This window comes from Acanthopagrus latus, chromosome 7 (genome assembly GCF_904848185.1).
Source record: "Acanthopagrus latus isolate v.2019 chromosome 7, fAcaLat1.1, whole genome shotgun sequence".
NCBI classification, from domain to species: Eukaryota; Metazoa; Chordata; class Actinopteri; order Spariformes; family Sparidae; genus Acanthopagrus; species Acanthopagrus latus.
Genome location: NC_051045.1, coordinates 9,419,438 through 9,447,404, shown reverse-complemented (window position 1 = coordinate 9,447,404; position 27,967 = coordinate 9,419,438). Strand labels below are relative to the sequence as shown.

General features: G+C 40.0%; 1 protein-coding gene across 3 annotated transcripts; it reads right to left on the bottom strand.

Moving 5' to 3' along the window:
* Positions 1-58: 58 nt before the first annotated feature.
* On the bottom strand, positions 59-27,642 carry nup210 (nucleoporin 210). 3 transcript variants are annotated; one of them, XM_037104705.1, is made up of 40 exons: positions 27,002-27,642; positions 26,472-26,611; positions 25,105-25,236; positions 24,346-24,442; positions 23,975-24,125; positions 23,319-23,451; positions 22,795-22,953; positions 22,475-22,543; positions 22,269-22,375; positions 21,485-21,625; positions 21,233-21,370; positions 20,883-21,038; positions 19,235-19,433; positions 18,240-18,385; positions 17,025-17,243; positions 16,690-16,863; positions 16,161-16,353; positions 15,755-15,861; positions 15,230-15,334; positions 14,669-14,770; positions 14,394-14,522; positions 14,009-14,136; positions 13,789-13,927; positions 13,635-13,697; positions 12,971-13,150; positions 12,563-12,643; positions 12,333-12,464; positions 11,892-12,050; positions 11,401-11,492; positions 11,077-11,251; positions 9,688-9,863; positions 7,457-7,677; positions 7,055-7,191; positions 6,176-6,290; positions 5,489-5,635; positions 4,493-4,743; positions 4,168-4,372; positions 2,459-2,560; positions 1,961-2,038; positions 59-1,383 (listed from the first exon to the last, which is right to left on the bottom strand). In XM_037104705.1, exons 1-39 carry the CDS (start codon positions 27,160-27,162, stop codon positions 2,010-2,012), a joined length of 5,490 nt encoding a protein of 1,829 aa, XP_036960600.1. In that variant the 5' UTR covers positions 27,163-27,642; the 3' UTR covers positions 59-1,383; positions 1,961-2,009. The 3 variants fall into 3 exon arrangements, with proteins under 3 accessions (XP_036960600.1, XP_036960599.1, XP_036960601.1); XM_037104704.1 differs by having other exon boundaries at positions 59-1,359; XM_037104706.1 differs by having other exon boundaries at positions 59-1,359; positions 2,459-2,557.
* Between the last annotated feature and the right edge of the window lie 325 nt (positions 27,643-27,967).

Here is a 27,967-nt window from a genome sequence, read left to right as displayed (position 1 = left end):
TTGAATGTAAACCTTTCACATTAGGAATGCTTTTGATGAATAATCCCAAGAGCGATGCTGAACGTGAGAAGTAAAAACTTTAATTAGCAAAGACAAGAGCATATTCACACAAGCAAACAAACTCGTGGCTGTATTATGTGCCGAAAAGCTATTCAGATATGATTGTAAGGCATGACAATGACTCTTGAAACACACACACAAAAAAAAAAAGAAAACCCAGCACTGATGCCATTTGATTATCACACACGGTTCTCCTCCAGTAAAAACTGAATTTCACTAGCTAACATAAATACGGTTCCATGTCAACATTTTTTCTCTGGAATACAAAAATACCTCATTTAAAACAAAGTCACACATTTATGTCCCGGCAATCCAACGATGCTACAGTAATCTCTTCTGAGGAAATGCGATCTGGACAAAACAAACGTTACATTTTCAGAAATGAGAACAGGTCACATTTGATTGCTTTTTGCACTGAAGCAACACCGGGATATAAAAACTGAAGGACGGTTCACATTCCTCGACTGTTTCACATTTATGTATTAGAAAGAGCTGCATGTATTATGGCTCAAAACAAACTCAGTAATGTTTAACGGGGAAGTTAAAATTCCCCCCAAAATGCCCCAAAAACAGAAATAACAGACCTTTTCCAAGTCAGGATTATGCACATTCGGAGGGTTCTTCACCATTGGACGGTTACAGTGGACAGCATTTTCACAAAATGTATAAGCTTCAACATAACAAGAACATTTTTTCACTCATAAATTAATGTTTGCCTTTTGTGATTAAACAATAAGGTTCATCCTGAGTTATTACATTTCACACGTAAAATAAAAGTAACACACACAAATGCAAAACAAGCACACAAAGCAATCTGACTTTTTAAGCACAAAATAGTGATGTGGCTTTCTAAGCGCGCCTTCAAAAGATGTCAGTAAATACCAGAGTGGTTTTATATAAGAATACCCATGGTAAACCATAAAAGGGACACACAAACTGTAAATATATATAAACTGTTTTCACATACAAAAAACATACACACAAAGAAAGTAGCTGTGTTATCTCAGCTTGCAGCTCTGAACTGATCTGCTATTCTGAGACGATTGTTGTATTTTTTAGCGTCTGTACCGACGAGTAAAGACAAAAGAACGAAACTAAGATTTTGCAGTCACATCCCACATCATTCATACTGAGGGAGAGAGGCACATTGCATGAGCTTTAATGGCCTGTGGTGATGTTCTTCTGAAGAATAGAGACCAGACAGAGAGCTTTATCAGTCTGGATAATAGAGACGCGACCTCGGGCAGTTTGGGGTCCATCCATGTTATTAGGAGGTTGAAGGAATTTAGGAGTTTAAACCTGAAAAAAAAGCCAAATACAGCACTGGGTAAAAAGAAGGACAAGGTCACTTTGTGGAGAGAGAATGTAAATATTAAAAATATAAATGAGCAAAGTCTGATTTTAGAGATAAAACTGGACAAACATGGAGGAATTTTATAGGACATACTACTTGGCTCAAAAAGAACAGCCTTATCGATATTGGTGATGCGTGTAAACATACTGTAGCAGCCAGAACACAGGCTATAAATCAAGACATCCAACACCTCCTGTGCCAGCTTCATTGGCAGCAAACTGGAGACTCAGGAGAGTGGTACGACTTGTTTTGCTAAAATTTTTACATCCAATCAAATCTCCAATGGGTGAGGTTGCATTTCTTTAAAATAAATAACAATAAAGAAAACTCTCTTCTGACACAAGAAAAGGTTCCTGGATGCTGTCATATCCTCTCCAATCCTTTTCTTTTCTAATTGATTCTCAGTGGAGCTTTACAGCCCAGCAGCATCACAAACCTCTTTTACCCATTTTAAACAAAAGCAAGATGGAGCTCAATGACAGGCAGTTTGTGTTATATCCTTCTGCTTTAGTCTTTATTTACTTAATAGTAGTGACAGTGTCCTACCTGAAGTAGGTGTTGATGTCCTTGTGCTGAAAGCAGGATGATGAGCCTGTTACCTTGGATTTAACACCGAGTGAAGGACTGCGGGGGAGAAAAACAAGTTTAAAAACACTTCATCGAGGTGTCTGAAGAGCTCTGCATCGAATAAGCTTTAGGGAATCACAAAATGTCTTCACAACTTCAAGTGTTTTAAATTGTGATCACCAAGGATGAACCCAACAGAGATTGTCCAGTTAAGGGATTTGTTCTGAATGTCTCCAGCGCTGCAAAGCGACAAAAGTAAGGCTTCAACACCTTGTGTGCTTAAGTTGCAGTAAAAAAAAAGCTAATTCTGTCAGACAAATAATGACAAGCTGAAGCTGAAAAGAACTGAAACCTCATTATTCCTCACTATTATACAACATAATCCAGGTATTCAAACCCTAATTAGTTATTACAGAACCTCAAAATACCTCAGTTTTACAAACATAGCTTTTCCCCGACAGAAATGAGATGACCCACCGATTATAATTATAGCTGTACCAGCCAGCAGGGCGAACAGGGTGAAGAACATCATCTCATAGGAGTTTATAAAGCTGTGCAGGGAGTCCGGAGCAGCAGCTGCTGAGAGAGAGAGGGGGAGGGAGAGAGGTGGATGAGATAACAGGCTGTCAAAACCTCTTCAAAGTACGGAGGACAACACACTAACAAATATTAGCCCTGGCACTGAGGGATAATGATGCTGTCTAAAAGTGGTAATGGAATTTGAAATCCCAACGCTTTCGGCAAACCGGACGTGTCCTACAGATGACAGAAATGTTACTGAAGCATAAATAGAGATTGACTTGTTAAATAAGTTGTTTAATAAACTAAATATAGAATATTATTATAATCATGCTCAAGCGATAACAATTCACCAAAAAAGCGCTACAGAATACAGGCTAAATCTCATCTCCAATGTTTACCCCTACCTCTCGTTGTCGAGAGCTTTCTTGGTAATGGTTGAAATCTCCTGCTATGAAATGGGAAGTCAAGACCCTCAACCGCTATCATTTGTTGTTTACAGCGTTTACATAAGAAATGTGCCTGTCTATAGCTAAGGTGAATTGTCCGGTGTCACTGTGGCAGACCTGGTGTTATCACAAGGCTGCTCGCCTTTTATCTGATGGACATAGAAAAGTTCAAAAGCTTAAAATTTATTCAGAACCACACACTATCAATCAAGTTATCAAATGAAAAAAGAACACTGCTTCATTAAGGACTAACGACCCGTGCTGCTACCCTGCCAGTCTACACTGATACTGGAGGAGCGGTACCATCTGAAGCCAATTTACTGCTCGGGCCTCAGCTAAGTTTTTGGGCGTCGCATGGCATCAAAGGAGGGAATGCTATACTGAGATACATCAAAATGCGGTACCATAGTGCAAAAATGTGCCATAGTAAATGTTATGTTCGTTGGCTAGGTAGTGAGCTATCAAGAGATCAGCTAGGTTGTAGTGATTGTGTTATGCAACAAAATGGACCAATACACATTGAATGACTGAGACTTCACATGATGCTCGGATTGAAGCTTCTTAAAAACATCCTGTTTGGAGGGCCATGTACTCTTAGCACTTCACCCTACCCCTCTCTCCCACAAGAATCAAGACACTCTTCACGTAGGTGTGAACACAGCAAACAGAGAGTTAAATGCTAAGGGTTAGGGGTATTTGGGGATTAGGCCCACGTCCAAGTCCAAAATTCTCAGTTTATAACTAAGCACAATCGACCCCGGCCTGTACTCCACCAACAACGTGCCCTGTTCTCCTCAGTTAATTGGGCCACTGTTGTAATCTTTACTTAAGTGAAATGAGGAAAACCTGAGAGCTATCCTGAATGCACAATCATGACACCAAACCATGTGAGAAGTAATGTGAGGAAGAAATTAGAATTTTGGAAAATGTGGGATAAAGGTGCTAAGGCTGTACTTCTGACATACTGTGAAATTCAACTGCTTTACAGTAATGTTAGTTTGTCACTCAGTGAGGCAACGGACACACCAGGTCCATGTTAGTCCATGTGGAGTGCATCTGAATTAATTCAAACTAATTACACGTTAGTTCAAGCTGGTTCAAACTTGATTGTTTGTAGAGGTGACAGCTCTACTACCTTTCCTGTGACCTCACTTTTAAGCAACACGACCTTGTGTCCTGAGGCAGCGACTTGTCATTTGCACTGAAGGGAAATCTAACCTTGCTTGGCAGCACCGGGATCGGCCACGTGAATCAAAGTGACTGGGATGGCGAGAGTCTGGCCGCAGGAAGTGCTGCTTATGGAAATAGAAGCAGAGAGCGCTGCCTGGGGATCCACAGCGCTGATGGTGTACTTTGAGAAACTGGGGAAGTCATGGTGTACCTCCTTCTCTTGGACGGCAATGCTGGGAGAATTAGACACCACCTAAAGATGTGGAACAGTGTGATATACATAAATACTTTTACATTTACTTAAACAACATTAAAGAAGTAACAGTCGCACATTTTGATTAGAGGTTCTGCAAGCAACAATGCATGTCCTGACCTCCATGCTGGACAGAGCCACAGTCGGGCCGTAGATGGTGAGCTCAGCTGATGGGTGAAGGTTTGAGAGCAGCAACTCAGTCTGGTCAGAGTAGAGGCCCGGCTCTACGGGCAGCACTGCACTGACTTGTTCCCCAGAGAAGGCACTGCCCTGCACGCCTGCCCTCACCAGCAGGTTGGTCATGGACATGCTAAGCACACGGGTCTGGTGGTCGGTCATTGGCTGCAAGGTCATGGAACATGTGTAGAGGCCTGAAGCAAAAAAAGAGAGAAATGTGATACTCAAGATAAATTACTTATGTGGGCATCTGGTAAAATAAATTGACTACAGCGTCCCGAGTGTAAACGTGGTCTCAAAAAGCTGCACAATGCTTTTTAAAAGCAATATAATATTTGTTCCCAATCAGTTCTAATCTTGGAATTTGTCAGGATCATTTCACAATCAAATGCCCCCATTAGGACCTTAGTGGGATGGAGCTGAGTGATTACAGCCTTGTACACAAACACAGCAGATCCCTCCAGAAATAAGCTAACAACCAGGGTGAATTCCCAAAACCCGAACATGATTACATCAGTGCTTTCAAGCAAAAGGGGCTCTCTGCAGTTCAATACATCACCTGGACACCTTTTATAGTCTGTGCTAAATTTATTCCAAGAGCAAAGCAGGTATTGATTATGCCCTTGTAAACAGTATTTTCCTGTCCAGCCATGCAGAGTGTATGTATAAACAAAGTGCCTACTAGGTAAAGTTTAAAAGACATTTTTTCATTTTTTACTTTGGAAATGTAGAGTGTTTCTTAGAGGGTAGACAATTATGTGAATGTTAAAAGGTAGTTTTCAACCCCCCAAAACGCAATCCCTATTTTAGATGAAAGGAAGGATTGCAGGGAGCGAATAAAGCCTGATGTACTGTATCCAAGCAAAATGAAATGACTCAAGACACATTGCTTCTTTGACCATTAACATGATGTCTGGTGTAAATTCCGATCAGCCTTACCAATGCTGGAATCAAAGCCGGTGTGTGTTTTGAAGACATCATTAGCAGAGAAGTCAACAACCTCGCTAGTAAAGCTGAGATGACAGCTGACGGTGGTTTCTGGCTGCAGCTGAGAAATAGCTTCAGTCTGGGCAGGGGAACAGGTTCCTGCAGGGTAAAGCACACTGACATGAGATACCAATCATTCGAGCTTCATTACACACAGAGTCTTTAGACTTTCAGTCAGGCAGATACAAATGAGATTACAGATTTAAAGCAAAAGTTCGACATTTTGGGACATGTGCCTGATCGCTTTCCAGTATAGAGTAAGATGAGAACACTGATACCACCTCCTGCATTTCTTTTCTTAAATATGGAGCTACATCCAGCAGCTGGTTAGCTTAGCTTAGCTTAGCACAAAGCCATGAAACAGGGTAAACTGTTGCCCCCTATAGTTTTGGAACTATGTTTGAATTCTTTCTGACAAATTACACCTTTAAAAGGTGTTATAAGGCAATTTGGTTACTGTAGGTTAGATCTAGGCTATTAAGTCAAGACGTTGCTGGCTGTGGCTTCATACTCGCCATAAAGACATTATGTTATTTAGCTTCTCATTTATTGCTCGGCAAGAAAGCAAAATCAACTTTTATTTCTTATTTCCCAAAATGCTGAACTATTCTGCCTTTCTAAATCAAATTAGTTCAGTACCAATGAGGTTGGTTCCTCTCTCTCTGGTGGTGAGTAGGACCTTTGTCTCCTTGCCGTTCTTGACGGGTGTAGCCTGCGCCATGGCTGCTGTCCTTGTAGATGCTTCTACTACTACCTACCAAACCATACACAGAAATAAAACAGCAAATGAAAAAGAAGATTCAAGTGTGTGTCTGGGATAATCTCACTATAAATTACATCCACACCTAATTGTTCCCATCATTCACACCAGACTGTCAGCGAAACAGACCAATTAAAACAGCTGAGAGTTTAATATAACATTACTGCTGCTTCTATCAATGTCTCATCTCACACATGTCCATTCAGTTCGTAAGAATGAATGTGAGCTTTCTGTTTAAGATCAAATTCGTTACTCTGAATCTCATCAATTCTTATCCTGCCAGTAGGAAGTATTCATATTAAACTGCAGGTCACATTCAGCTCACGAGCAGGAAGGATAAAGCATGGTGACAGTTAGACAAGATTGAGCTAATTAATCCTTTTCAAAACTTCATCGTGTATGAGCATCTCAACAGCAGTAACATCATGCACACACATTAGTGTGATGACTGAAAGGTGATGATGGACATACTATGCACCTGCTGGGATTTTATTCTGGTTATGATATATTGCTGAAGGACTGAGACAGTGTGATGCACTGATGGAGAAGATCATAATTTCTGCAGAAAAGAGATGTCAAGAGTCGGAATAAAGAAACCAGAGCGGTGTGCCGTTTACGTAATTGGAACACTCCGACTGGTTCCTTGTAGCTCATTCATCACAGCCATGACGAAAAGGGAACCGATGTACCGGAGTACACAGAGCCTGTCAGTGAAGCATTGCAGCCGAGATGGTCATTATTTCCTACTGATAAAATACCTCTGTGTATGTTTTCAGAACACCAGGTATCTCGTAGTAGACAGTGACCGTCCCAGAATCTCTCGCTACTGCTGCACCACTTTTAGGGTCCACCTCAAGAACACCATTAGCAGAGGAGCTCCAAGTACCATGAGCACCTGCAGAGAGGGGAATATAATACCCAGACAAAAAAATAGACTTAAAACTGAATTGACTTATGCAAGATTATATCAGCCAAGAAAAGTACTATAATTCAAAAGGTCTGAAGATAAATGGATATTTAATCCTTGAAGAAACAATTCAATAAAATGGAGAGCCTTCTTTAAAGAGTCAAAGCTGAAGGCAAGTCTTTTAATTTTTCAAATGTTTTTCCTTTGTTCTTTGTTCACAGTTTGAGCATGGGTGAAAAGGTAGACCTCTCACCATCTGGGCTGGTTAACTGGGCATTGAAACAGACCACATCGCCCACCACCAGTCTTTGGGCCTCATATGGGTAGATGGCACGCTTCACAGGTATTGGGACGTAGTCGGCTACACCCACGTTTCCACTGTCCCACACGGCAAGAAGAGTTAGGCCTACATTGATGGTCCTCACTGTCAGAGTGTGGTTACCAGGCCCGACCCCTACCTGCACCAGGTCATCCCTGCCAGACAGAGGAGAGGTGCAAGTTGAATAATGGACTAACTACTAATTTAAGTGATGTAACAAAAGACTGTTTGTCTTGTACTGTGACTTATTAAAGTCACAAAACTAAAATACAGAACTTTTATTTTAAACTCTAAATGTGTGTTTAAGGAGAAACAAACAACATAAACTCGATCACATGGTCAATTCCCTGCATTCATTCATGGGAATCTATATCTATCCACAGCTCAGCATAGAAACACTGTCTGGGGAAACAATACATTGGAATTAAAAACGCTGTTGCTTTGGAGGATACACAATTATTAGTCGAACTCAAGACTGCTGCAGACTCGTATTCGCTTAAGCCGAACTATTTTTTATACAGAATGAGGACTGAGGATGTTGTCCCCCTTCAGCTACACTGGACAAGGGTCCCACACTCTCTTTAATGTCAAATTCAAGGACTTTGCAACTTCTTCCTGGCCCAAGTCCCTGAAATTCAAGGACCCAACACAGCATAATTCACAATATGGATCAAGATGAATTACTGCTTATTTGCTTCTACACTGGGAATATTTATAACAAGGACTAGATGGCTTTACAGAGGCTCAGAGACAGAAATTAAAAAGAGGGGCTTAAATGTATACATGTCCTAATTGTGCTTTGTTACAATGATCTCAAAAAAACTGTGAGGGACACACGTGCAGACAGCAAAGCATAGCCTATATAAAAAGAATAAAATTAATGCTCTTGCATAAAATATTTAAATGCAAACACGTTCAGTAACCCATGTCTCTCTCTATTTTTCCCATAATATTGCTACGATTTCCATTAAAGAAAGTAGGTAATAAGAATCAGTATGGTAACTAATATGATTTATTGTGCAGATATTAAGTAATTGTAACAGGTTCAGGATCAAAGACCACACCGAATAGCTCTCAATACCTTGCTGTGACACCCCACCTCTTGACATTGATCCACTTTTGACCCTTTGTTGATCCCCTTTATACGTGACCCCTATAATCCTTTAATCCATGACCGTCACACATCCTGCCACACCATATCAGTCTTTCCAATGAACTTGTGTTACGATTAGACAAGCTTAACAAAACAAGCAACTGAGAAGACTTCTCATTCCTTCATGTAGTTTTCTTTTTTTCTTGCTACAATAGTTCTCAGTCGCATTTCACTTCTCTTTTGTCTACTGAAAAGGTCTCCAAAGCATTTATTTTGAACAAATAAGGGCAAAGTGCTCCCACATAAGATAACAGTAAAATCAAATTGGCTCCTTGGAGACTCAATTGGATCTAATGACAAAACTTAGTCCCAAGACTGTAAACTTTTCCCCTAAAATTATTTGTCAGCACCTGCAGAAGGATCAATGATTCCCTCACTGGGTCAGCAGCAGTGCTCCTCCCTGTCAAAACCCCTGTTAATTTACCTCATTCAGTCAGGTGGAAACAACACAGCTCAGTAAATTAATGTTGTGTACTCCTCATGCAGTCTGCCACTATACCCTGCTGTGACCTCAACTACTGTGGCTGTGCTGTACAGATATTAATCCAAACGGCCCGGACCAAGAAGAATTGTATAGCGTATCATAGCACTGGCTAAGTATTGAAAAGGTTATGGATCAATATTATAAAAAAATACACCACGCTGAATACATCAGAATAAATGGCTAAATGGATAAAAGCGTTCCAAATGAATACATTTTCCGTTCAGCGGGTCGAGGATGAGTAGCTTGTGGGTTGACATGACTTGTCTGACAGAATTTGAGATACGGGTAGACATTAGGTCATGCAAGGCTGGGCGAGGTTGCACGAACAGACCACTCAAAGAGAGGCCTTGATACCCTCTCTCTATATATAGCCCACAACAGCAGGATAATAGCTTTTCAACCTTGGGGCACTGAGCAAACTGCAAAACATACCCTCCCTCCCTTCTCTGCCCTGAAGTTTAGCCCACTGAGTCACACCATTTATGAATGTATGGATTATATCAGTGACATAGTAGTGTGGTGACAGACCTGTTTGTGGAAAATGTAAGGTCGGAGTTGGAGCTGTGTAGGGCCTCTCCAGTGCTGGCATGGAAATGTACATTGAAGGTAAGCACGACGCCCAGGGGGAAGGCTTTCAGGCTCTCTCTGGTATGCGTATAGAGCACTGGATTGGTGCTGAAGCGCACATATGAAACAGGAACCACCTGAGGAATGAATGGGAGAGTTAACTGCAGGAACAATGTCAACTGTTATGAGCGTCAGTTTTCCTGTTTATGGTTTATACAGTGGTTATACACTTCAGCCCATTTAAAATTAGTTTGGTGCAGAAATACAAGTTCAGAATGACACATGGTTAGTATATGATATTCTAACAATCATATTATTATTTACAAAGACACTATTTAAAATCTATGGGATTTGAATTTCCCTTATGTATTCTTGGTCAAACGGCTACATACTGAGCGCTTACTGTGCTGTTATTTGTTGTTTTGTTTTGATTAATAAATATAGGTATCATACTACAGGGCTGGGGGCAAAATGTCAACAGAAAATGTAGAAACATCATTTTTTGTTTTGTTTATCTATTTATCTATATAGCCATGCCAGCTACACTTTGTCTGCATCAAACCAAACTGAAAACACAAAACAAAGGCAAGATGTGACATAGATGTGAATGTTACCCATATTGAGATAAACTGCTTGAACATTTACCCTTTAGGAGGCATCTTTTTTTTTTTTTTTTTATCTCCACAGTGCTTATTTTCATTTTTTTTTTTTTTTATTGTAGTGTGAGGCTGACCCAAACGCTTCAGAGCTTCTATGTGTATACAGAGGAAGGAGACGTTGCACCAGCTGCTCCAAAAAAGGGGTAGAAGACTGATGAAGGCAACAAGAATTGGAGCTCCTCCATAGCTTTTAAGTAGTCTTAAAACCTGCACACATTAAAACTAGCAAGTGAGCATTTCTGCTCAGCACACATGCAGTCCTGCAGGCGTACTCAGACCTTAACACTTGCTTCCTCATCAAGTTGACTTTTAGGACTCAAGTCCTCATCCTTCATTAGACCCATGAGTAAGAGCAGTACAGTAAGAGCAAATGATATATTTAAAAAGTAACTACAATTTTGATCTGCTTGATGTTGATGCTGCAGATATAATCGTGGGTAAATATCCCTGAAGCCCCCATAATGTTATTCAGGACAGCCCCAATTTAGCATTTAGCTTGTATTAATCAAAGTGGTTCATATGTTACTTGAAACAGAAAATAAATTGGATGACTGATATACACAGCGTCTACAATAACTATCGGTAACATGTCACTGAGATAGAGTTCACTGAAAACAATCCAGCAGGAAAGCTATTTCAGTACCAGTAATGTGAAACATAGTAGCATCCAGGAAGCAGATCTCTAACTGACCTTCACAGCAAGGATGAGAGTTTGATTGACACCAAAGGTCTCTTGTGAGGTGATCAGCAGAGAGGAGATACCAGTGAGAGAGCCAGAGAAGAGAATGCCCTTATCATCCACTTGAGCGATGACAACCTGGTCAGGGCAGTCCAGCATGCGATAAGAGAGAGCACCCAAACCATCCCTGTTGGACACAGAGAAACACAATCACATCAAGTTTATCTGAGTTATGTACACGTTCATGTAATTGTTCATCATGCAATCAAAGTTGTCGGCGAAAACCACACAGTTGTACCTCTTAGAACAGACAAAACCAACATGCAGGTAACTCACCTGTTAGTTTGGAGTTTCAGGGCCGAGTTTGGCGCCATCAGTAGCTCCTCAGCCTTCACTTCAGGATTAAGCATGTGCAGCTTGTCATAGACCTTGATCAAAGCAGAAATGTTGAAACTCCAATTATTAGAGGGCTTTAATCATTCTTTGATGTTTCAGCACTTGTGACATGTCATAGTTTAATGCAGTTTGAGGCCTGATGCATTCAGCTCCAACTAATCTGCAGTCTTATCACTTCACAAAGTTATCAACTTCAGATTTTCCAAAGCTCAGCAACTTCTGCGCTCTGCTGCCTTAAATGCCAGCTTTCTCTATTATGAAGTAGCAGCAGGCAGACATGGCCATTGCAAGTAGTCCATAAGGGTATCTCTCTTCTAATATTTGCATTTACAGTATTTAAAATACAGGTGCTCAGGACAGATAGATATGATGTTTACAGCATTGTTTTTTTTTCCAGGTGTACAAAGAGATGTGTAGCCACAGTGCTGCACCTGGATCTGGATTTCATCTTCGAGTGCTTGCAGATTTCCCATTAGCTGCCCGGCATCCGGGTCAGTGGCTCTGAGCACCACCTTCAGCCCTGTCCTCCCTCTTGTTCGTCCAGTCACCCTCATGCCAAAGTTGTGCTCTGACTGGAGCTCCACGTTAGCCTGAAGGAGACAGGAACCATTATTAGAAAGGCAAAAAATAGAAGCGGCAAATCAAATAAAATGGCAACAGTGATGAGGAAGCGGGGACGAGGCAGAGGCTGACAAGGAAGCAGAGACAAGGCAGATGCTGTTTATTTTAATCATACTGTAATGCAGAGGCAACACATCTTAAATCAATCAGATAAAAGGATCACAGGGACAAACAGGACCTAAAATAGAAATGGTTTAGTGGCAGAAACTGCATGTGATGCGAAATGCAAGAGCAAACAGACTGAAGTGCACCTCAGTGTGTCTTGACTGGACATCCAGAATGTCTCTTTTTGTGGTGGACCACTGGAAGGTAAGGTGAGGAACAGCATTGCCAAAGGAGAAGGGTGTTTGACTATTGGTCAGACCCATGACGTACACAGGCATCTAAGAGAGGTAAAGGGAGTGAAAGAGGCCCATCTGTGAGTACAAAATTACTTTTAGAGAGCACTGAATTTAATAAAATCATATCATAATAGCCATACCTGTGCTCCTGTCTTCAGTCTTGTGATAGGTGCTCTGATTCGAATTGCACTCAATTGCACGACCTCAACTTCTACTTGATCCTGAGAACACAAGATGATGAGCTTTTCATCTGTAAAATCTAAGTGAGCCATGTTCCAGATAATCCATATATATATATATATATATATATATATATATATATATATATATATATATATATATATATATATATATATATATATATATATATATATATATATATATATATATATATATATATATATATATATATATATATTCATATATATATATATACATACATATATATATACATATATATATATATACATACATATATATACACATATATATATACACATACATACACACACACACACACACACACACACACACACACAGATATTTACCTGAGACACAACCACTAGCTTCCCAGTCTCGGCATCAACAGCTTGGACCAATCCTGTCACTGTGGCATTACCAATGGTTACACCCCTGACATGGCCCATGCCATTGACAGAAGCTATTTTCTCATCAGAGATAGAGAAAAGGATATTGGACTGAGGCTGAGGGCCACCCTCAGATGTGATCTATGAATGACAGCAGGAATAAAAAGGAGAAAAAGAGAAACATGAAAAGAGAGAAAGAAATGTGTATCACTCCCTCATGATTAATCTTGACATCAGTGACAGTTTAGTCGATGGCGTTCATCAATGCAAAGCCTGAAAATAATTTGCTGAAAGCTATTATCCTTTGTAATACACATGCACTGCACATTATTTGTGTTGGATCTCCATTTTTCCAATCATGAGCACTTGAATACACAGAGTTTAATGTTAAGCAATTTCGAGGCCTATTGGATGGATGGTAAATGCTTTCTAATTAAAGCATGAGCTGAGCCAAGTGAAAGGCAAACTGGATGTTTAAACCAAGAGCAATTACGCTAACATCATCTTCCAGAAGAATCCTGGCAGAGTCCTCTTTTGACAGATAAACTGAGGACCAGATGAACTCTTCTGGCAACATAAAACTGGGGCCAGCTGTTTCCTGACAAAGCATCAATATTGTGCATACCTGCATCATTGCTCCAATTAACAGAGTCATTTTCCGTGGGATGAGTTTGAATGGTGGGAATACCTAGAAGTAAGGAAGAAAAAAATTAAAAACATTCTGAACATATGTAGTAGTCAAAATCACAGACATTTCGGGAATTTACACATAATCATACCTCTATTTGCTGAGGTGCAGATGCAATCTTTCTTCCATTTTTATCCACAACAACAACAGCTGACAGAGTGGTCTGACCAATAGAAACACCTTTCACTAGGAAAACAGCTGTATCAATTTCTGTGGACTCCGCTAATGGTCTGCAAGAAAGGAATTCAGCAATTAATGAGACATATGACAAGTTTTTACATCCTCAACATAAACATCATCTTACTACTTACTTCAGAGAGACTATAGCAGAAGCTGCCTTGAGTTTAAGATTCATGAATTTGAAAGAGCTGACTGGGAAGGGCTTCTTATTAGAATCCAAGACTCTGACATAAGCTTTCACAGATTTGCCAATCTCCACCTGCAACACAGATGAATGACATACATCATTAGAGAAATAACCATTTTGGTTCACGGGCAGGACAAACCTAATGATACTAATTCAAGACAGGCCATCTGTCGTGAAAACTGGGTAGGAAAGTGCGAGAAAGAGACAACCATATGTCGTGCTTAGACGTCACTGAGGCATTTCAGGAATGTGTGGTACTGATAATAGGGATCATCGAGTCAAGCACTGTCTGAACCCAAGATGAGAGATTACGGGGCTGGAAAACTGACCTTGTCAACCACACGCACAAAAACCTCCAGGATGTCTGAAACGTGTACTGTGGCTGTGGCAGGTGCGTGAAATGCCAGACAAAGGTCATGAACCATCACCTTTACCTCCCCTGGGTGGACGGGAGAAACCTAGGCAGTCACAGCAAATAAAAATGAATGTTTTCATCCCCACAAATTCAAATCTCTGCATTAGATTGGGCATAGAGATTTCTTGGAAAGCACACAGCATGTTGTTTAACATCATAATCCCATCAGACACAGATGTCACTTCTTACCTCAACTGTTCTTTGGGCATCCTGGAATATAACATCCACTATTCCTGTAACACTGGTGTTGACAAAAAAATAACCCGAACCTTCTTTGAGGGCCAAGTTCGCCTGAAAAAACAGAAAACAATCAATGCTTCGAGACAGCCCTGAAAATCACTTAAATGATTACACATTGCGAGGTGATTATGAAAAACATCCCAGTACAGCGTAATGGTTTTCTGAGAGCCAGCTGGCCTTGCATGTGACATCAAAGGAGTCCTCTGAACACTCTCACTTCTTAAAATCCTCTTACACAGGTCACTAGCTGTTATTTAACCCCCACACCTGCTAAACACTGCTCCTATATTACACAGGATTAAGAGAGTTAGGACCACTGAGGAAAGACAGCAAGTGATATAAGCTTCCACTGTGTCTAGAGAAAAAAGATTATACATATTCCTTCAGTCGTCACCAGAGTGAAGAATATAATTAACTAAAACAAGCGATGATGAGACAGCCTGTCAGTGTTCATCTTTGTGAGAGTAAAGTCGTGTTTCATATGTGAGGTCACATAAATCTGTCTCTTACCCGCATATCTGGGTGGTTGTATATGGTCAGTGTGTTAGGTGAAATCTTCACATCTTCAACCAACAGGAGCTCCAAAGTGGCTGAGATAGGAGTCAGAGGGTCATACTGTCCAGAGGAATTGGAAAACAATTAGTCTTATGGATACTAAATGTGATACATATTATAAAACATCCAATGCAGTGTGCTGATTTCCCTGATTATGATGGGCAAAACTGGGACAGGGAGTCAGTTGAAGCTAGAACAGCTCAAAAGAACAATAAAATTAGCTTAATCATTAAAAGCACAGTAGGTGCAAGTTTTGTAATAGAAAAACATCAACGAATGGAGTATAACCTGCAGACTGACTCCAAAACAAAGGTTTATTTAAATGGAAACATTACCTTCATAATCACCTGACAAAGACTTGACACAGAGCACAATGTTCACATGGAAAATAAAACATTAAACTGATAACTGCTTCTGCTTTTCAAGAGGAAGCAAAAAAAACTTTCATGGGTTTGTGTCTGAGCCACTGTATTCACTTACTGGACTGGGAACATTAGCTGCTGCCAGATGTGAAACTTGGTAACCCAGAGTCGTCACTGTGATGGCAGCAATACCGGTCTGATGATGTACAAGAACTGTCCGGCGCCCTGCCAGATGACAACAAGAAAATATTTTAAAAATCAATAACACAAACACCTTTTCAAACTTCTTTTCTTCTTGAACAGACAGCAAAGACACAATAAATTTTTTTTTCTAAGTGATAGGTGATTGGACATTTCTCCACCTGTGCTGGTCTCCTGCCAGAGATTTTCGCTCTTCTGCTTTTACCTCATTACTTTCCAAATGTCTCGAGAAAAGAATGAAGCTAAGCTGAGAACCCACTCTCTTAAAAACACAACAAAATACAAATGGATAAGAAGGTTTAAGGCACGTCACAAAGTTTTACCGTGAAGTTTCATCTGTTTGTTGCCGTCTTTGAACGGCAGCAGCTCCATGGGCATACTTGGTTCAATGCTGACCACTGACACTTTGGTGGATTCCCACAACATGCTCAGAGAGCTGAAGTTGTCAAACTTCCTTCCTTGTTGATCAAACGCAGCCAAGTCCAAAATGGGGTTGCGGTAATTCGAGACAGGCACCTACAAAAAGGTATTCTTGATCAACTCATTGTCCAAACAGAATACTTAAATTAGGGAATAGAAAAGACACTTGTTATTTATCATAAATGAGGAATAATGTGCAATTAGTTTATTTTGTAAGGTCGCATTCTTTACATGTCCTTAAAACAAAACTGTCTCCTTTCAGAGCCAAATTATTCAAAAAGATTTGTGTGATCACCAAAAAAGACTTTTCATTATTTCTTGAGCCTAAACTCACATGGTCAAAGTAATCAATGTATATGAGATACCAGTATTAAATGTGCACAGCTAAACACAGAAAGAAACACCTTGCTTGTGAAGGTACCACATACATACCACTTGTTTGTTTTGCTGCAACAGCGGACAGGTCAGGTCTAGCTGTGGGCTGGTATACACTGGCACCAGAGTGAGGCGAGATGGAGGGGCACATACGAACTTGACCACTGCCAGCTCCACAGCAGGATAAGGATTGGTCACACTAGCCTCATTTCCTACCATTACCTCCAGCACCTGAAGAATAACATCACACATCTCAGTTAAAAACTGACAAGTTGTATTAGTTGTATTTCTATAACTATTCTCAGGCTTTACAGTACTACAACGAGGATACTCATGCACAGCAGGCAGCATAAATGGTAAACCAAAAAAAAGAATATTTCGACTGATCCCACCTGCTCTGCCAGGGCCCTGCAGGTTGCTCTGACCCAATGCTGGTTGTAGTTGTGAGATGAGGGACTCGTCCGAGTGAGGGTTACGCTGGCCTCATCCTCAGCTCTCAAGTTGCAGAAGAACTTTGAGGGCTCTAAAACCCAAGGGCGTGGCCCACCCTCAAATAACATGTCTTTAGATGATCCCAGAGTCACCACAGCCACAGATACAGGGTCCACCGCCTGCCAAACAACATTATTTCATCACAGTCATACAAGCAGGACATTTTCAAGAGGAAATGCTTTTACAAATTTCAACACATCAGAGGGAGCTACATAAAATGAAAAAATAATCTAAGAAATAAAAGCGGGAATATCATCTGTATCAACTCGGCCATTCTAGTGTTATGCTTGCAAAATGCTGAGCAGTATTTCTCAGCAAAGAAGCAAAAATTGGGTCAACCTTTGCTGCCAGGCCAAAACAACTGAAGAAACTTCACACAAGTGTGTGCAATATCTTGAAGAATACTACTCAATCCCATGATAAAGAAAATACATAGCCTCAAAAGCAGTTCATCAAACAGCATGTTACTGTACTGATAAAAAAATCATATTTAAACATCATATTTTAATACATGTAAAATTCAAGAAAACCACAGCTGCTGGTGATTAGTAAATCATGATGAGTAAAGAATTGTGATATTAGATTTGGTCACCTCAGCATAACACTCATCATACTGTTAAATTAACAGTGACAGTTGACGTCAGTTTCATTCTGCTGCAGTACTAGAGTCCGAGCGGACAAAACAAATCAGTGTAGCAACTGTATAATGCATAATTAAAATGCACAGCTCACAGAAGAAACCCAGGAGGAAAACATTTTAACACTTGCTGATCATCGCATTTCTGCCTAGGTTGTAAGGAGAGACTGTGTGCTATGAATGTGCAGCTTGAGAGTGTGTTTCCTTACAAAGGCTAATTGGAGCTTTGAGGTGAGAATAAAAGAAATCACAACAAAGACTTCAGGTGCAATTCAAGGTTAATACACTATGCAGATGCCCCATGGCATTTGAATAGAAAAAGTGTGAAGTTTACTTTTTAATAAAAACAACTAAAAATGACACTCAATAAGCATATGGGTATGAATTTTTGAGACCTTGAGAAATATCTGATAAGAAAGCAAAACTATCAAAGTACATGACGATCAAGGTCCCAGAAGTATGAAACCTTTGGACTCACTTTAAGGGGAAGATAGGCAGCAATGGTGATCTTGGCACTGAGGTGAACGTTGCCATGGGTGTAGCTGACAGTAAGCATGGTGTACCCAGGAGCAAGGGCCTTGGCTCTCACCCCACTGCAATGGTCCTGGCCTGGAGCCATTCTTTCTGGATGAGGACAAAGAGGGTTGGAGGAAGACAAAGAGTCAGAGAATGCAATATGACAACAAACAAATAACCACAATTGTTCACGCAGGTGAACTCATTTATTTTCCCATCTTCGGCCACACTCGAGTACAGAGAGGTATTACTATTTCTACCAGCCTACTCGTCTGATTAATAATACAATATTCCAAAATGAAAAACTGTAGATCTTGCTCACAGGGGATCTTTCAAAGAGATAAATGTTGTAATGACAAGGCATAAAAAATTTAAAATGCTTCAGTCTTCGAGAGGATTGTGCCCACATTGTTTGTCAAAGCGCAGGCCAATGCCAGTGTTTTTTCTTAAATGTATTTGGGTGGGGAGATGATACAAATTTTTCCTCTAGTGATAAAGATACTTGTATTCATTATTTCTTCCACAATGTGAAACTGCAGTTGCAGGTGTGCACTAGTGCTTTCATGACTGTAATATGATTGTAGTAATTTATGTCTGCATTACAGTTATTTTCCGCAACAACCTCAATGAGAGCCCTGCAGTAGAAGACGCACTGGACTGAGTGCAGCTGTACTTTTAATAAAAGAAAGTGAGAAACATAATTAGCCTCCTCATATAAGCCCGACATGGATGTTCACTCTAGCAGTGTCCACAAAACACTTTCATTCCTTACATAAGAGAGTCGTGATCACTCATAACCCATATTGATTAACACTAACCAGCATGATCAACAAATGACTCCTGTGACTGAGCCTCCACTAGTTAGTGACCTTAACTCGATGGCAGCTGTTATACAACAAGATATTGTGTTGATTTTATTATTTGAAAATCTGTTGCAGTCAGATCACACGGATTCACCATGTAGCAGTTGAAATACGCCATGGTTCTCCTCCTCAACCTGCAGGTCAAAGTGGGAGCAGTCGCTCAGCATGACCCGCTCGTTCTCCACCTCCTCAAGCAGGCCAAAAATCCTTAGGGGCAGATCCAGAACCAGGCCCACCCTGGCCTCTACTGTGCACGGAGCAAAGTCCATAGCCACAGGCTCAACAACATACACCTGAGAGAAAACAGGATCACAGAGGCATGAAAGAGCATTAGAATGAGAACTCGGAATGATCGGAAAACAGGCAAATTTAAGCAGTAAGCCTGCGATGTATGTTCAAAACAACTCAATTACTGTAAGTCAGAATTGTGTTTTCAAGACTTTCAAATAATTATATTTACCGGGTATATATAAAATACTTCTTCTAACTATGAAAATTAACACTTAAAAATGAGATAAGACTGAAAAAAAGATTGTGGAAGGTGAATGAAACCTCACTTGTATTAAATCTTGCAGCAAAAAGCCAAGTCAAAAAGAACTGACAAGTCCAAAATTGGAGAGTTGTTCAAGCTCTCTGTTACATTGAAAATATGTAACATCCAATAATCCCAAATGAGTATGGACATTTTGTGTATTCACTCATTCAAGAGGGAAGGCTTACAGGCTGAACACCCTGCTGCTTTGAGGTGCTCAGCTCATTTGCCTGTCAAGCGAGGCTGCAGCAGTGTGTCATCATGAGATTTGGAGTCTTGGCTATTTTTACTGTGACACGTGCGTGTTTCACTGCAAAAATAGACCTGAAAACTACCTATACAGGGTCATATTGACATCATATCAGTGTGTCACTACAGTTTTAATGTCAGTAAGTGTAGAACATGGCACGAGACATGAGGAGAACACTCAAAACAGGTGAGGGGCAGTTTTTTTTTTCCTGTGCACTCTTTTTCTTTTATCGCCTTCCTCTGCCTCCTCCATTCTCATTATTTTTTATTGATAATAAATAAATGCAGCAGCAGCCATCAACTTTAAACAAAATCCCTGAAAATTTCATCGAAAATTTTAAGGAACAAGAAAAAAGTGGTTTAAGCTCCAAGGATTTGATTGACAGCAACGTGGCAACATGAATTTCAACACATTTTAAATCATATATTGCTAGTTGCTAATTAGTGCGTGAAATTTAATGTGACAGAATTTTCCCCCACTGAGAACTGCCCCCCTTAAGAACGCATAAAAACACTCAAAGACAAAACTCTCAAGTGAAATAAATTGCCTTGTCAGAACATTGCTCATATTAGGTGATTAAGAAGACAGTTTTTTGGCGTTGTGAAAAAAGAAAAAAGATCCAAACCTGTTAAAAAATGTCACAATATGCAGGTTTAAGCAGTAGCAGATGAATTAACTAAAGTCTTAATCTCTTGGAATCCCTTGGATCCATATTTATCTCTATTACTTGAGTGCGGTTGTCAACCTCTCAACTGTAATCTTGACTTTCTGAATAAAGCGGACCGTTGAACCAGAAGCAACCATATTCTCTGCTTCTAGTTTGACATTAACAATATACTATATATGAAAATACCGCAACTGAAAACATGGTATGTAAATCAGACTCATTACTCAACTTCCACATGAACATTTAACAGATGTTTTGTTTTACAACTTGACCGTGTTAATTGGTCAACTTACCTTCATTTGGCCAAAGTGCAGCGGGTTGCGTAGATCGTGAGCATAAACTACACTGACGCCAATGTCACTGACTGTTGTCATCACTCCTTTCACAGTCACTGTGGCGACAGCTGTATTGGAGGAAGACCAGCTGAAATTTCCACTCCCTCCTGTCGCCTGTCACAAGCACCAAAGAATAAGATTCATCATAAGCACAAGAAGGACACCTCGGTGGCAAAGAGTTATTGCTACAAACACTGTCTCATACAAAGAGTGTCCTATGCTCTACAACCGTTCTGCTATATGGCAGATTAAAAGCCATTCAAGCACAACGTTTGTGCATTTGTGTGTTCTGAAAAAGAAATAATTACCTTTATTGTGTACTGATAAGCTCCAACCTTGGGCTGCCATGGAAATGTGAGAATACTGGGACTGAGAACTATAGGATTATAGATCTCTACATCCTGCTCATTGTGGACTGGGTTGGCAAGTGCATGGATGTTTCCGGTCTGAAACAGAGAGAGGCCACAGGAAATGATGAAGTAGAGGAAATGGGCAGAAGGTTAATGCAATAATGACAGTCCAGCTGAATTACTCAGGGTCACGGGTACAATTAAACTCACTTCATCAACAACAGCACTTAGAGTAGCATCAATGAGAGTCAGGCCTTGTTTTAGCGCTTTGACGCGATGATAAGATCCATTCAGAGACGACTCCTTGACTTCAAAGTACTCGGCAGGGAAAGCAGTGTTAATACGGACATTCTGAAAAATAAGTTCAAATCCACATAAAGATGTCAAACTAGTGCATTTATATGATTCTAGACAGATGTCACTATTGCAGACTATTTTGCTAATGCTTTTGATTTATACATACTGAAATGGTGACCATTTCCTCATCACTGGTTTGAAATGTTGGCTAATAAAACTTAAAGGCCAGCAAAGGAAGGCTCAAAAGGCAGTAAATCTCTCTTCTCTAATGTCTCTCAGATGTGTTTTTTGGGGCTGCATCTAATTACAGATGACCAAACTTTTGTTTTAGCCATTACACATCAACTACAAAATCCTACTCTGATTACTGGAATGCAGGCAAATTATCAATCCTAATAAAATGAAAAACTGAACAAACTAAAGGATACTCTGTGGGGAAAACACAAGTAAGAACATTTGTTTTGACTGCTTATGTAATTCAAGCAGAGGTGGTGCCCTTCACTAAAAATGAAAAATGAAATATTTTTATACAGTTAGCACAACAAAATGCCGGTCATAATTTGAGTCCAACACAGAACACCCTTCTGACTTTCACAACTACCATCACATTCTGTAGAAATTTAAAGAACATTCACATACATGCAACATGAAAATATTTTTAAAAATGAACGTAGTGATTTTCCAGAAGCATACTTACATCAGAGAGGAAAATTTTGTGGCCGGACTTATCAAATACTTCAATTAGGACATCATACACTCTGCCTGATTCCAGGACCCAGCTTTCCCCTGGGCGTATTTTAAAAGCTAAACAAATCACAGAGAAAACAGAGATTAGCTACATCTTCTAAGCACTCAGATAATGAAACACTTCTCATTATGTTTTCAGTGGTAGGAGCTACAGACCTAGATAGCCTGGTTCAACCACATATAATGTGCTGTTGGGTAGGCGAGATGCTCCCTGCATTCGAAGACATAAGTAGATGCTACTAAGGAAAAATTAAGCCCGATTAATTCATTGACAACATCCCCTCCATGTATAATTGTTTTGCAAAATGCCTAATACCACTCATGGCTAGTATTTCAGGGACACTCTGCTCATGGATAAGAACAAGATTAGCTGTAAATGCAGGTAACACAAATTCCCAGACTATTTATTATCAGCTGAAGGCAGTTATTAAGCCAAAGAACGTAGATCAGTGAAACACAATTTGTCAGAAGGATACTTTTATGATCCAGCACCACATTGGTGTGGCCCAGTTGTATTGCTGTAACTGTGGAGGTGCTTTGATCCAGTCTGGCCACAGCAACATCTGGGTTTCCATTAGGGCCAACCACACTGTTCCGAAGGTTCAGTTCATACTGATCACAGGGCATAGCAAGCTCTGGAGAAACACAACAAATGCAAATTAGCTTATGAGCTGGTATTTGTGTATAAGGTAAAACTGTAAAAACAGCACAGAAGCTCCACTCATCTGGTCACAGCAAGTGACATCAATGACTAAACCACATTTATCAAAATCCTGCTTGAACTTTAAGACCTCTGAGTTTAATTAAAAAAAATAAATAAATAAAAGTTTTTGGAAACATGCCTGTAACTAAAGTTAAAAAAAGTATATATATATATATATATATATATATATATATATATATATATATATATATATATATATATATATATATATATATATATATATATATATATATATATATATATATATATAAATTACTTTACTAAACACAGTCAAACCTGTCATCGTGCCCTGTCTTATCTTCAGGAGTCTATACCGGATGGAAGTTCCCGCCAGCAAGTACACATCGTGTGCGGGACTCAGCATGATGTTCTCTAAAATCAGCAGTCTCACCTCTGCTGCACCCACATCCTGTAGCACAGAAACCATGGTTACAGAACAACAAATCTTCAGCTTCCTGCCCTTACAAACTCAAATGAAGTGGTTGTAGGGTTCAGACTAGAATTACTGCCTCCGCACACTAGTCAAGTTCCTGTTTCTGAGCTAAGGCAGTGAATAATGGGGAGGACATTTTTTAAAGAATATTACAATGTCATAGTGCATTTAACCTCTGACCTTTTGAATATCAAATGCCATATCTTTATCTTTTTATCCTATTAGAGTGTGTATAAATGCGTAAAATATATATGCAAATTCTTGAGTTATGGCCAATAATGTGCTTTGTGAGGTTACAGTGAACTTGATCATTGGCCACCAAAATCTAATCAATTCATCCTTGAAACCAAGTGAACATTTGAACCAATATTTGAAGACATTTCCTCAAGATTTCCTATTCACAAGAATGGGACGTATGTAGATGTACATACATACAACCCCAAAACACAATGCCTTCATCTGAGGCTGTTTAACTTTGTGCTGATTCAAACATCCTTACCTTGTACAATGGCTCCTGTATTTTGGCCTTCAGCTTAGCATGTCCTGTTTTCAGTCCTGACACCAAAATAATATCGCCCTGTTTCCCAACACGCTCCATTTCAGATATGTAAGTTGGGGGGTTGTATGTGGACTCAGAGAATTTAAGTACCCTTGAGGAGAGAAAAGAGATTAATTAGAAAAGAATACTTGAGATTCAACTCACTATGGTCGCTTGCATCTGACCTCAAGATTGATTACTCATTAGAGAGAGGGGATATATCATAGTTAGGTTCACAATTCAGTGAGGGGTGACCCTTTTGTCTCTTTTCAGTCTGCCATCAAATTTTCAAAAGTTGGAGATTGAGGGGAGTCTTATACAGAAAAGCATACCGTAATGAATTGTAAGAGTCAGAGAATCCATTCACATCTACGTCTTTCACTAAGGTCCAGTCAAACACCAGTCCTGAAAGGGTGCTGAAGGTGTTTCCTGCAACATAAAAGAAAGAAAACAGTCAGGCCCTATTCCTTCTTGTCAGACATTTTAATCAAAACACATTTGAATGCAAGTTTTGGTGATGAGAATAGAGAAATTTTGGATAGATAACTTTCCACTTGCATTAGAAGGCTGAGGTCACTATATTTGAATGAATAATGTATGCTGAGCACGACTTTCTGAAAGCTCCTGGCGGCCAGATTAGCAAAAACAAAACCAATAGGCATTTCATTACAGGACACTTGCCGTCCTTTTGCAATATACCCTATCAAAGGAATCCAAAATCCACTTTTAAAACAAAGCAAACAAAAACAAAACACCAGGAGTGATCATCAGAAAGATACAGGCTATAGCTACAGCTCATTAAACTAAGTGTGTCCGCCCTAAATGGAACCAGCCAAACAAACAGCCACCCCACAGAAGCAGCCTGAGGGGAAAGAAGCCCTTGTCTCGAGCTTGCTTAGTCATTACTCTGAGAAGCCGAGAGAGGAACAAATAAACAATACAGCAGACTTGTTTCAACGGGAGAAAGAATGATGTAATACTACGAGTACGGATGTAAATTCCCCTTTATAGTCTTAAAGAGATATTTAATCTTTAACAGAGCAGCGTACAATGAGAATCATTTTATCCTGTTTTAAACCAGGACACGTTACCTTCAGAGTCCAGTGCATGAATTCTGAGCGCCAGTGGTGAATCCTCAAGATGTAGCTCTCTGGTGGTCGACACAATCTGGATCTCGCTGATGATGTCGACAATAGCGTCACAGCGCAATACCTGTCCTGTAACTGCAAACGGAAGAGGGGACAAAACATCTTATACACAGTACAAACTGCACAGTGTTGCACTTTAACCAAACAAGGAAAAGCTCAGAAATAAATGTCTTTAAGGTAACTGTGATTTAAAAAGCAGAGCAGTTTCTCGTTGAGGCACAAAGAATAGAAACCTACCCCCGGTTAAAACATGTTCTTTATCAAATGAATGGAAATAGCAAAAGAGGGTAAGATCGCTCGAGTAACCTCTGCTCCTGGCAAAATGTTTCATCTAGTTTATAGTATCAGTTATCTACCAAGTCAAATATTGTGGCTCTTCTGGTCTGGAGCAGTGAATGTGGCATAACAGCTGGAGCGAGTTAGTCCACATTCAGTGACAGCAGTCTGAACATTTAGTCTTACCTTTTGTTGACTGTTTGTTTAAAAGAAACAACAAAGACATTTGTATAGGGGCCAATATGCCAGATTTTTCTGATTACAGAGATAATGCTCAGAATTGCCATTCACACATGACTGCCCAACCGTGCCACAAGCAACAGAGGACATGCTGTGTTTCACAATCGTGAATAAGGAAGAATACAAATTTTTAAAAAGTGTTGGGCAACACACTGACAGGATTTGCAATTCGGAAGGGAACAGAGCATATTTTTACAGTCTAGAGATATTCTTGTATCACCTGCACTCTGAACTACAACCATTCGAAAATCTCTAATGCACAATACAGGGTTCCGCTCTGTTCAAGTGGTAATTGTTTGAAGCCCTATTAACACTTGACTAGTATTATCAGGGGATTCAGTAAATACCACCCAATACATTCAAATAGGATAACAAATGTCCATATTTTACTTCAGTTTCAAATTATCTCCTTTTGTCTTTATCACCCAAATTATTTACATAGTTTAGAGTTGATTTACCCACTTTCTGCATGCATTGCAAGCATGAAAATAAATTTGCAGCATTTACATCACGTAAAACATTCATTACTCTTACCTTCTCTGTCATCACTTATAAACATCAGAATAGATGATCTCACAGAACACAGCAGTTGACTGCTGTTCAACATATTATGAACCATAACCAATAGTCGGTTTGCTCAACTGAATGCCTGCACATATGTAAGTATATTTACTATAGTTATACTGTGTGTTTGTGAAAAAAGTATATACAGATCTATTTCCTAACTCACACATAGGAACAACTCTTGAACAAGCCACTTGTGTTTGTCAACATAGAGCAGGTGTATTATTTACCAACATCTTCAGCAATAATGATGCTGGTCAGTCTGGAGGGCTGTGTGGAGAGCGCCTGGACAACTGCTTTGCGAGAGCAGCCTTGGCTGCTGTCTTCATCCACAGCCTGGATGCTTGCTACTTCTGGCCTGTTGGAAGACCTGGATGTAGAAGCAGCAAAAATAAAGTAAGTTCTTTATTTATGACAATAAGAATGTTGACCATCCATCCATCCATCCATTATCTGTACATTATATGTACGCCGCTTAATCCTCTGCAGGGTCGCGGAGAATGTTGACCATGTTGATCACAAAGTAGCTTTGAAGTCGACTAACATTTTCATACTTGGAGGAGGGTAATGAACACTTTGGTGTGACACAAGAAAAGTAAATAAAACATTTTTTTAAAAAAGGATATCTGTCAGAAATTCATGAGCTTTGAAAGGATTGAGCAGCTTTCTGGCTCCAACACACTGCACTGTAAACAGTATGCTTGGCCATGTGGCCTCATATGCCCTATGCAATATGACACCCCGAGGGTTTACGACTTACCATCTGTAGCAGCCTTCAGTAGTTTCCAACGTGAAGTTAATTTTTGTACTTCTAGCAAGCGGCAGCAACACTTTGGGGATATTTAATTTCGAGGAACAGTGAACTTCATTCACCGTTATTAACAACAGCAACGCCGACACTGATAACTTGACGAAAATCATTTCCGCCACATGAGATTGTAGAGATTTATTGGCAACGGTCGAATGAATGAACGTTAAGTTTACTGTACTAGCTAAACTTCCGCCGTCCCATTAAGTTAGCTGCATGTGCTGTGCTGTTGAAGCTATAGCTCTGAGACACACGTTTAAGTGAGCTAACATCACCTCTGGAGCGATTTCTCAACTCAAAGCCAAGGCGCCTTCCTGCTCTGTTTCAGTTTGAGTCGGTTGTTAACGGACAGCTGCCACATGATGACAACAGTTACACTGTCTCTCAGTCCTCTAACTCAGGTCCTTCGCCTTGTTTGTCCTCGGAGACGCCTCCAAGCACACAGCAATCAAAACTCTGGAATCCCCGGTTTCATTTTAATGTGTAAAACTAGAAAAACGTCATCTTAAAATAAGCATATTTCGTACAAATACCCGCCATTAGCAATAATTGGACTCAGTGTGCATGCCGGGAGTGGGGAAACGTCATAAAAAATGGGGCGGGCAACAAAGGCTATGACGCATCGTCTTAAAGGTACAGTGCTTTTGTTTTCTACCGCTGAACTGAACTGAACCCATTCACAGTGAACTGAATCACACAGCAAGACTAAATTCACAAAGAGATCAGTCTCAGATTCTTAGCGAAGAGGCCTTGTGTCTTCTTTGAGGCAACTGAATTAGTAATCTCTGCAAAGGAGGTTTGTGTTTTTTTACTTGTGTCTGTAGGACTTTGTATGGTTGCGAATGGAGAGAGACAAATATTGTTTTCATCCCTCTTGAATGGTGCCATGAACTACACATATGATGTTTGTCAATTTCC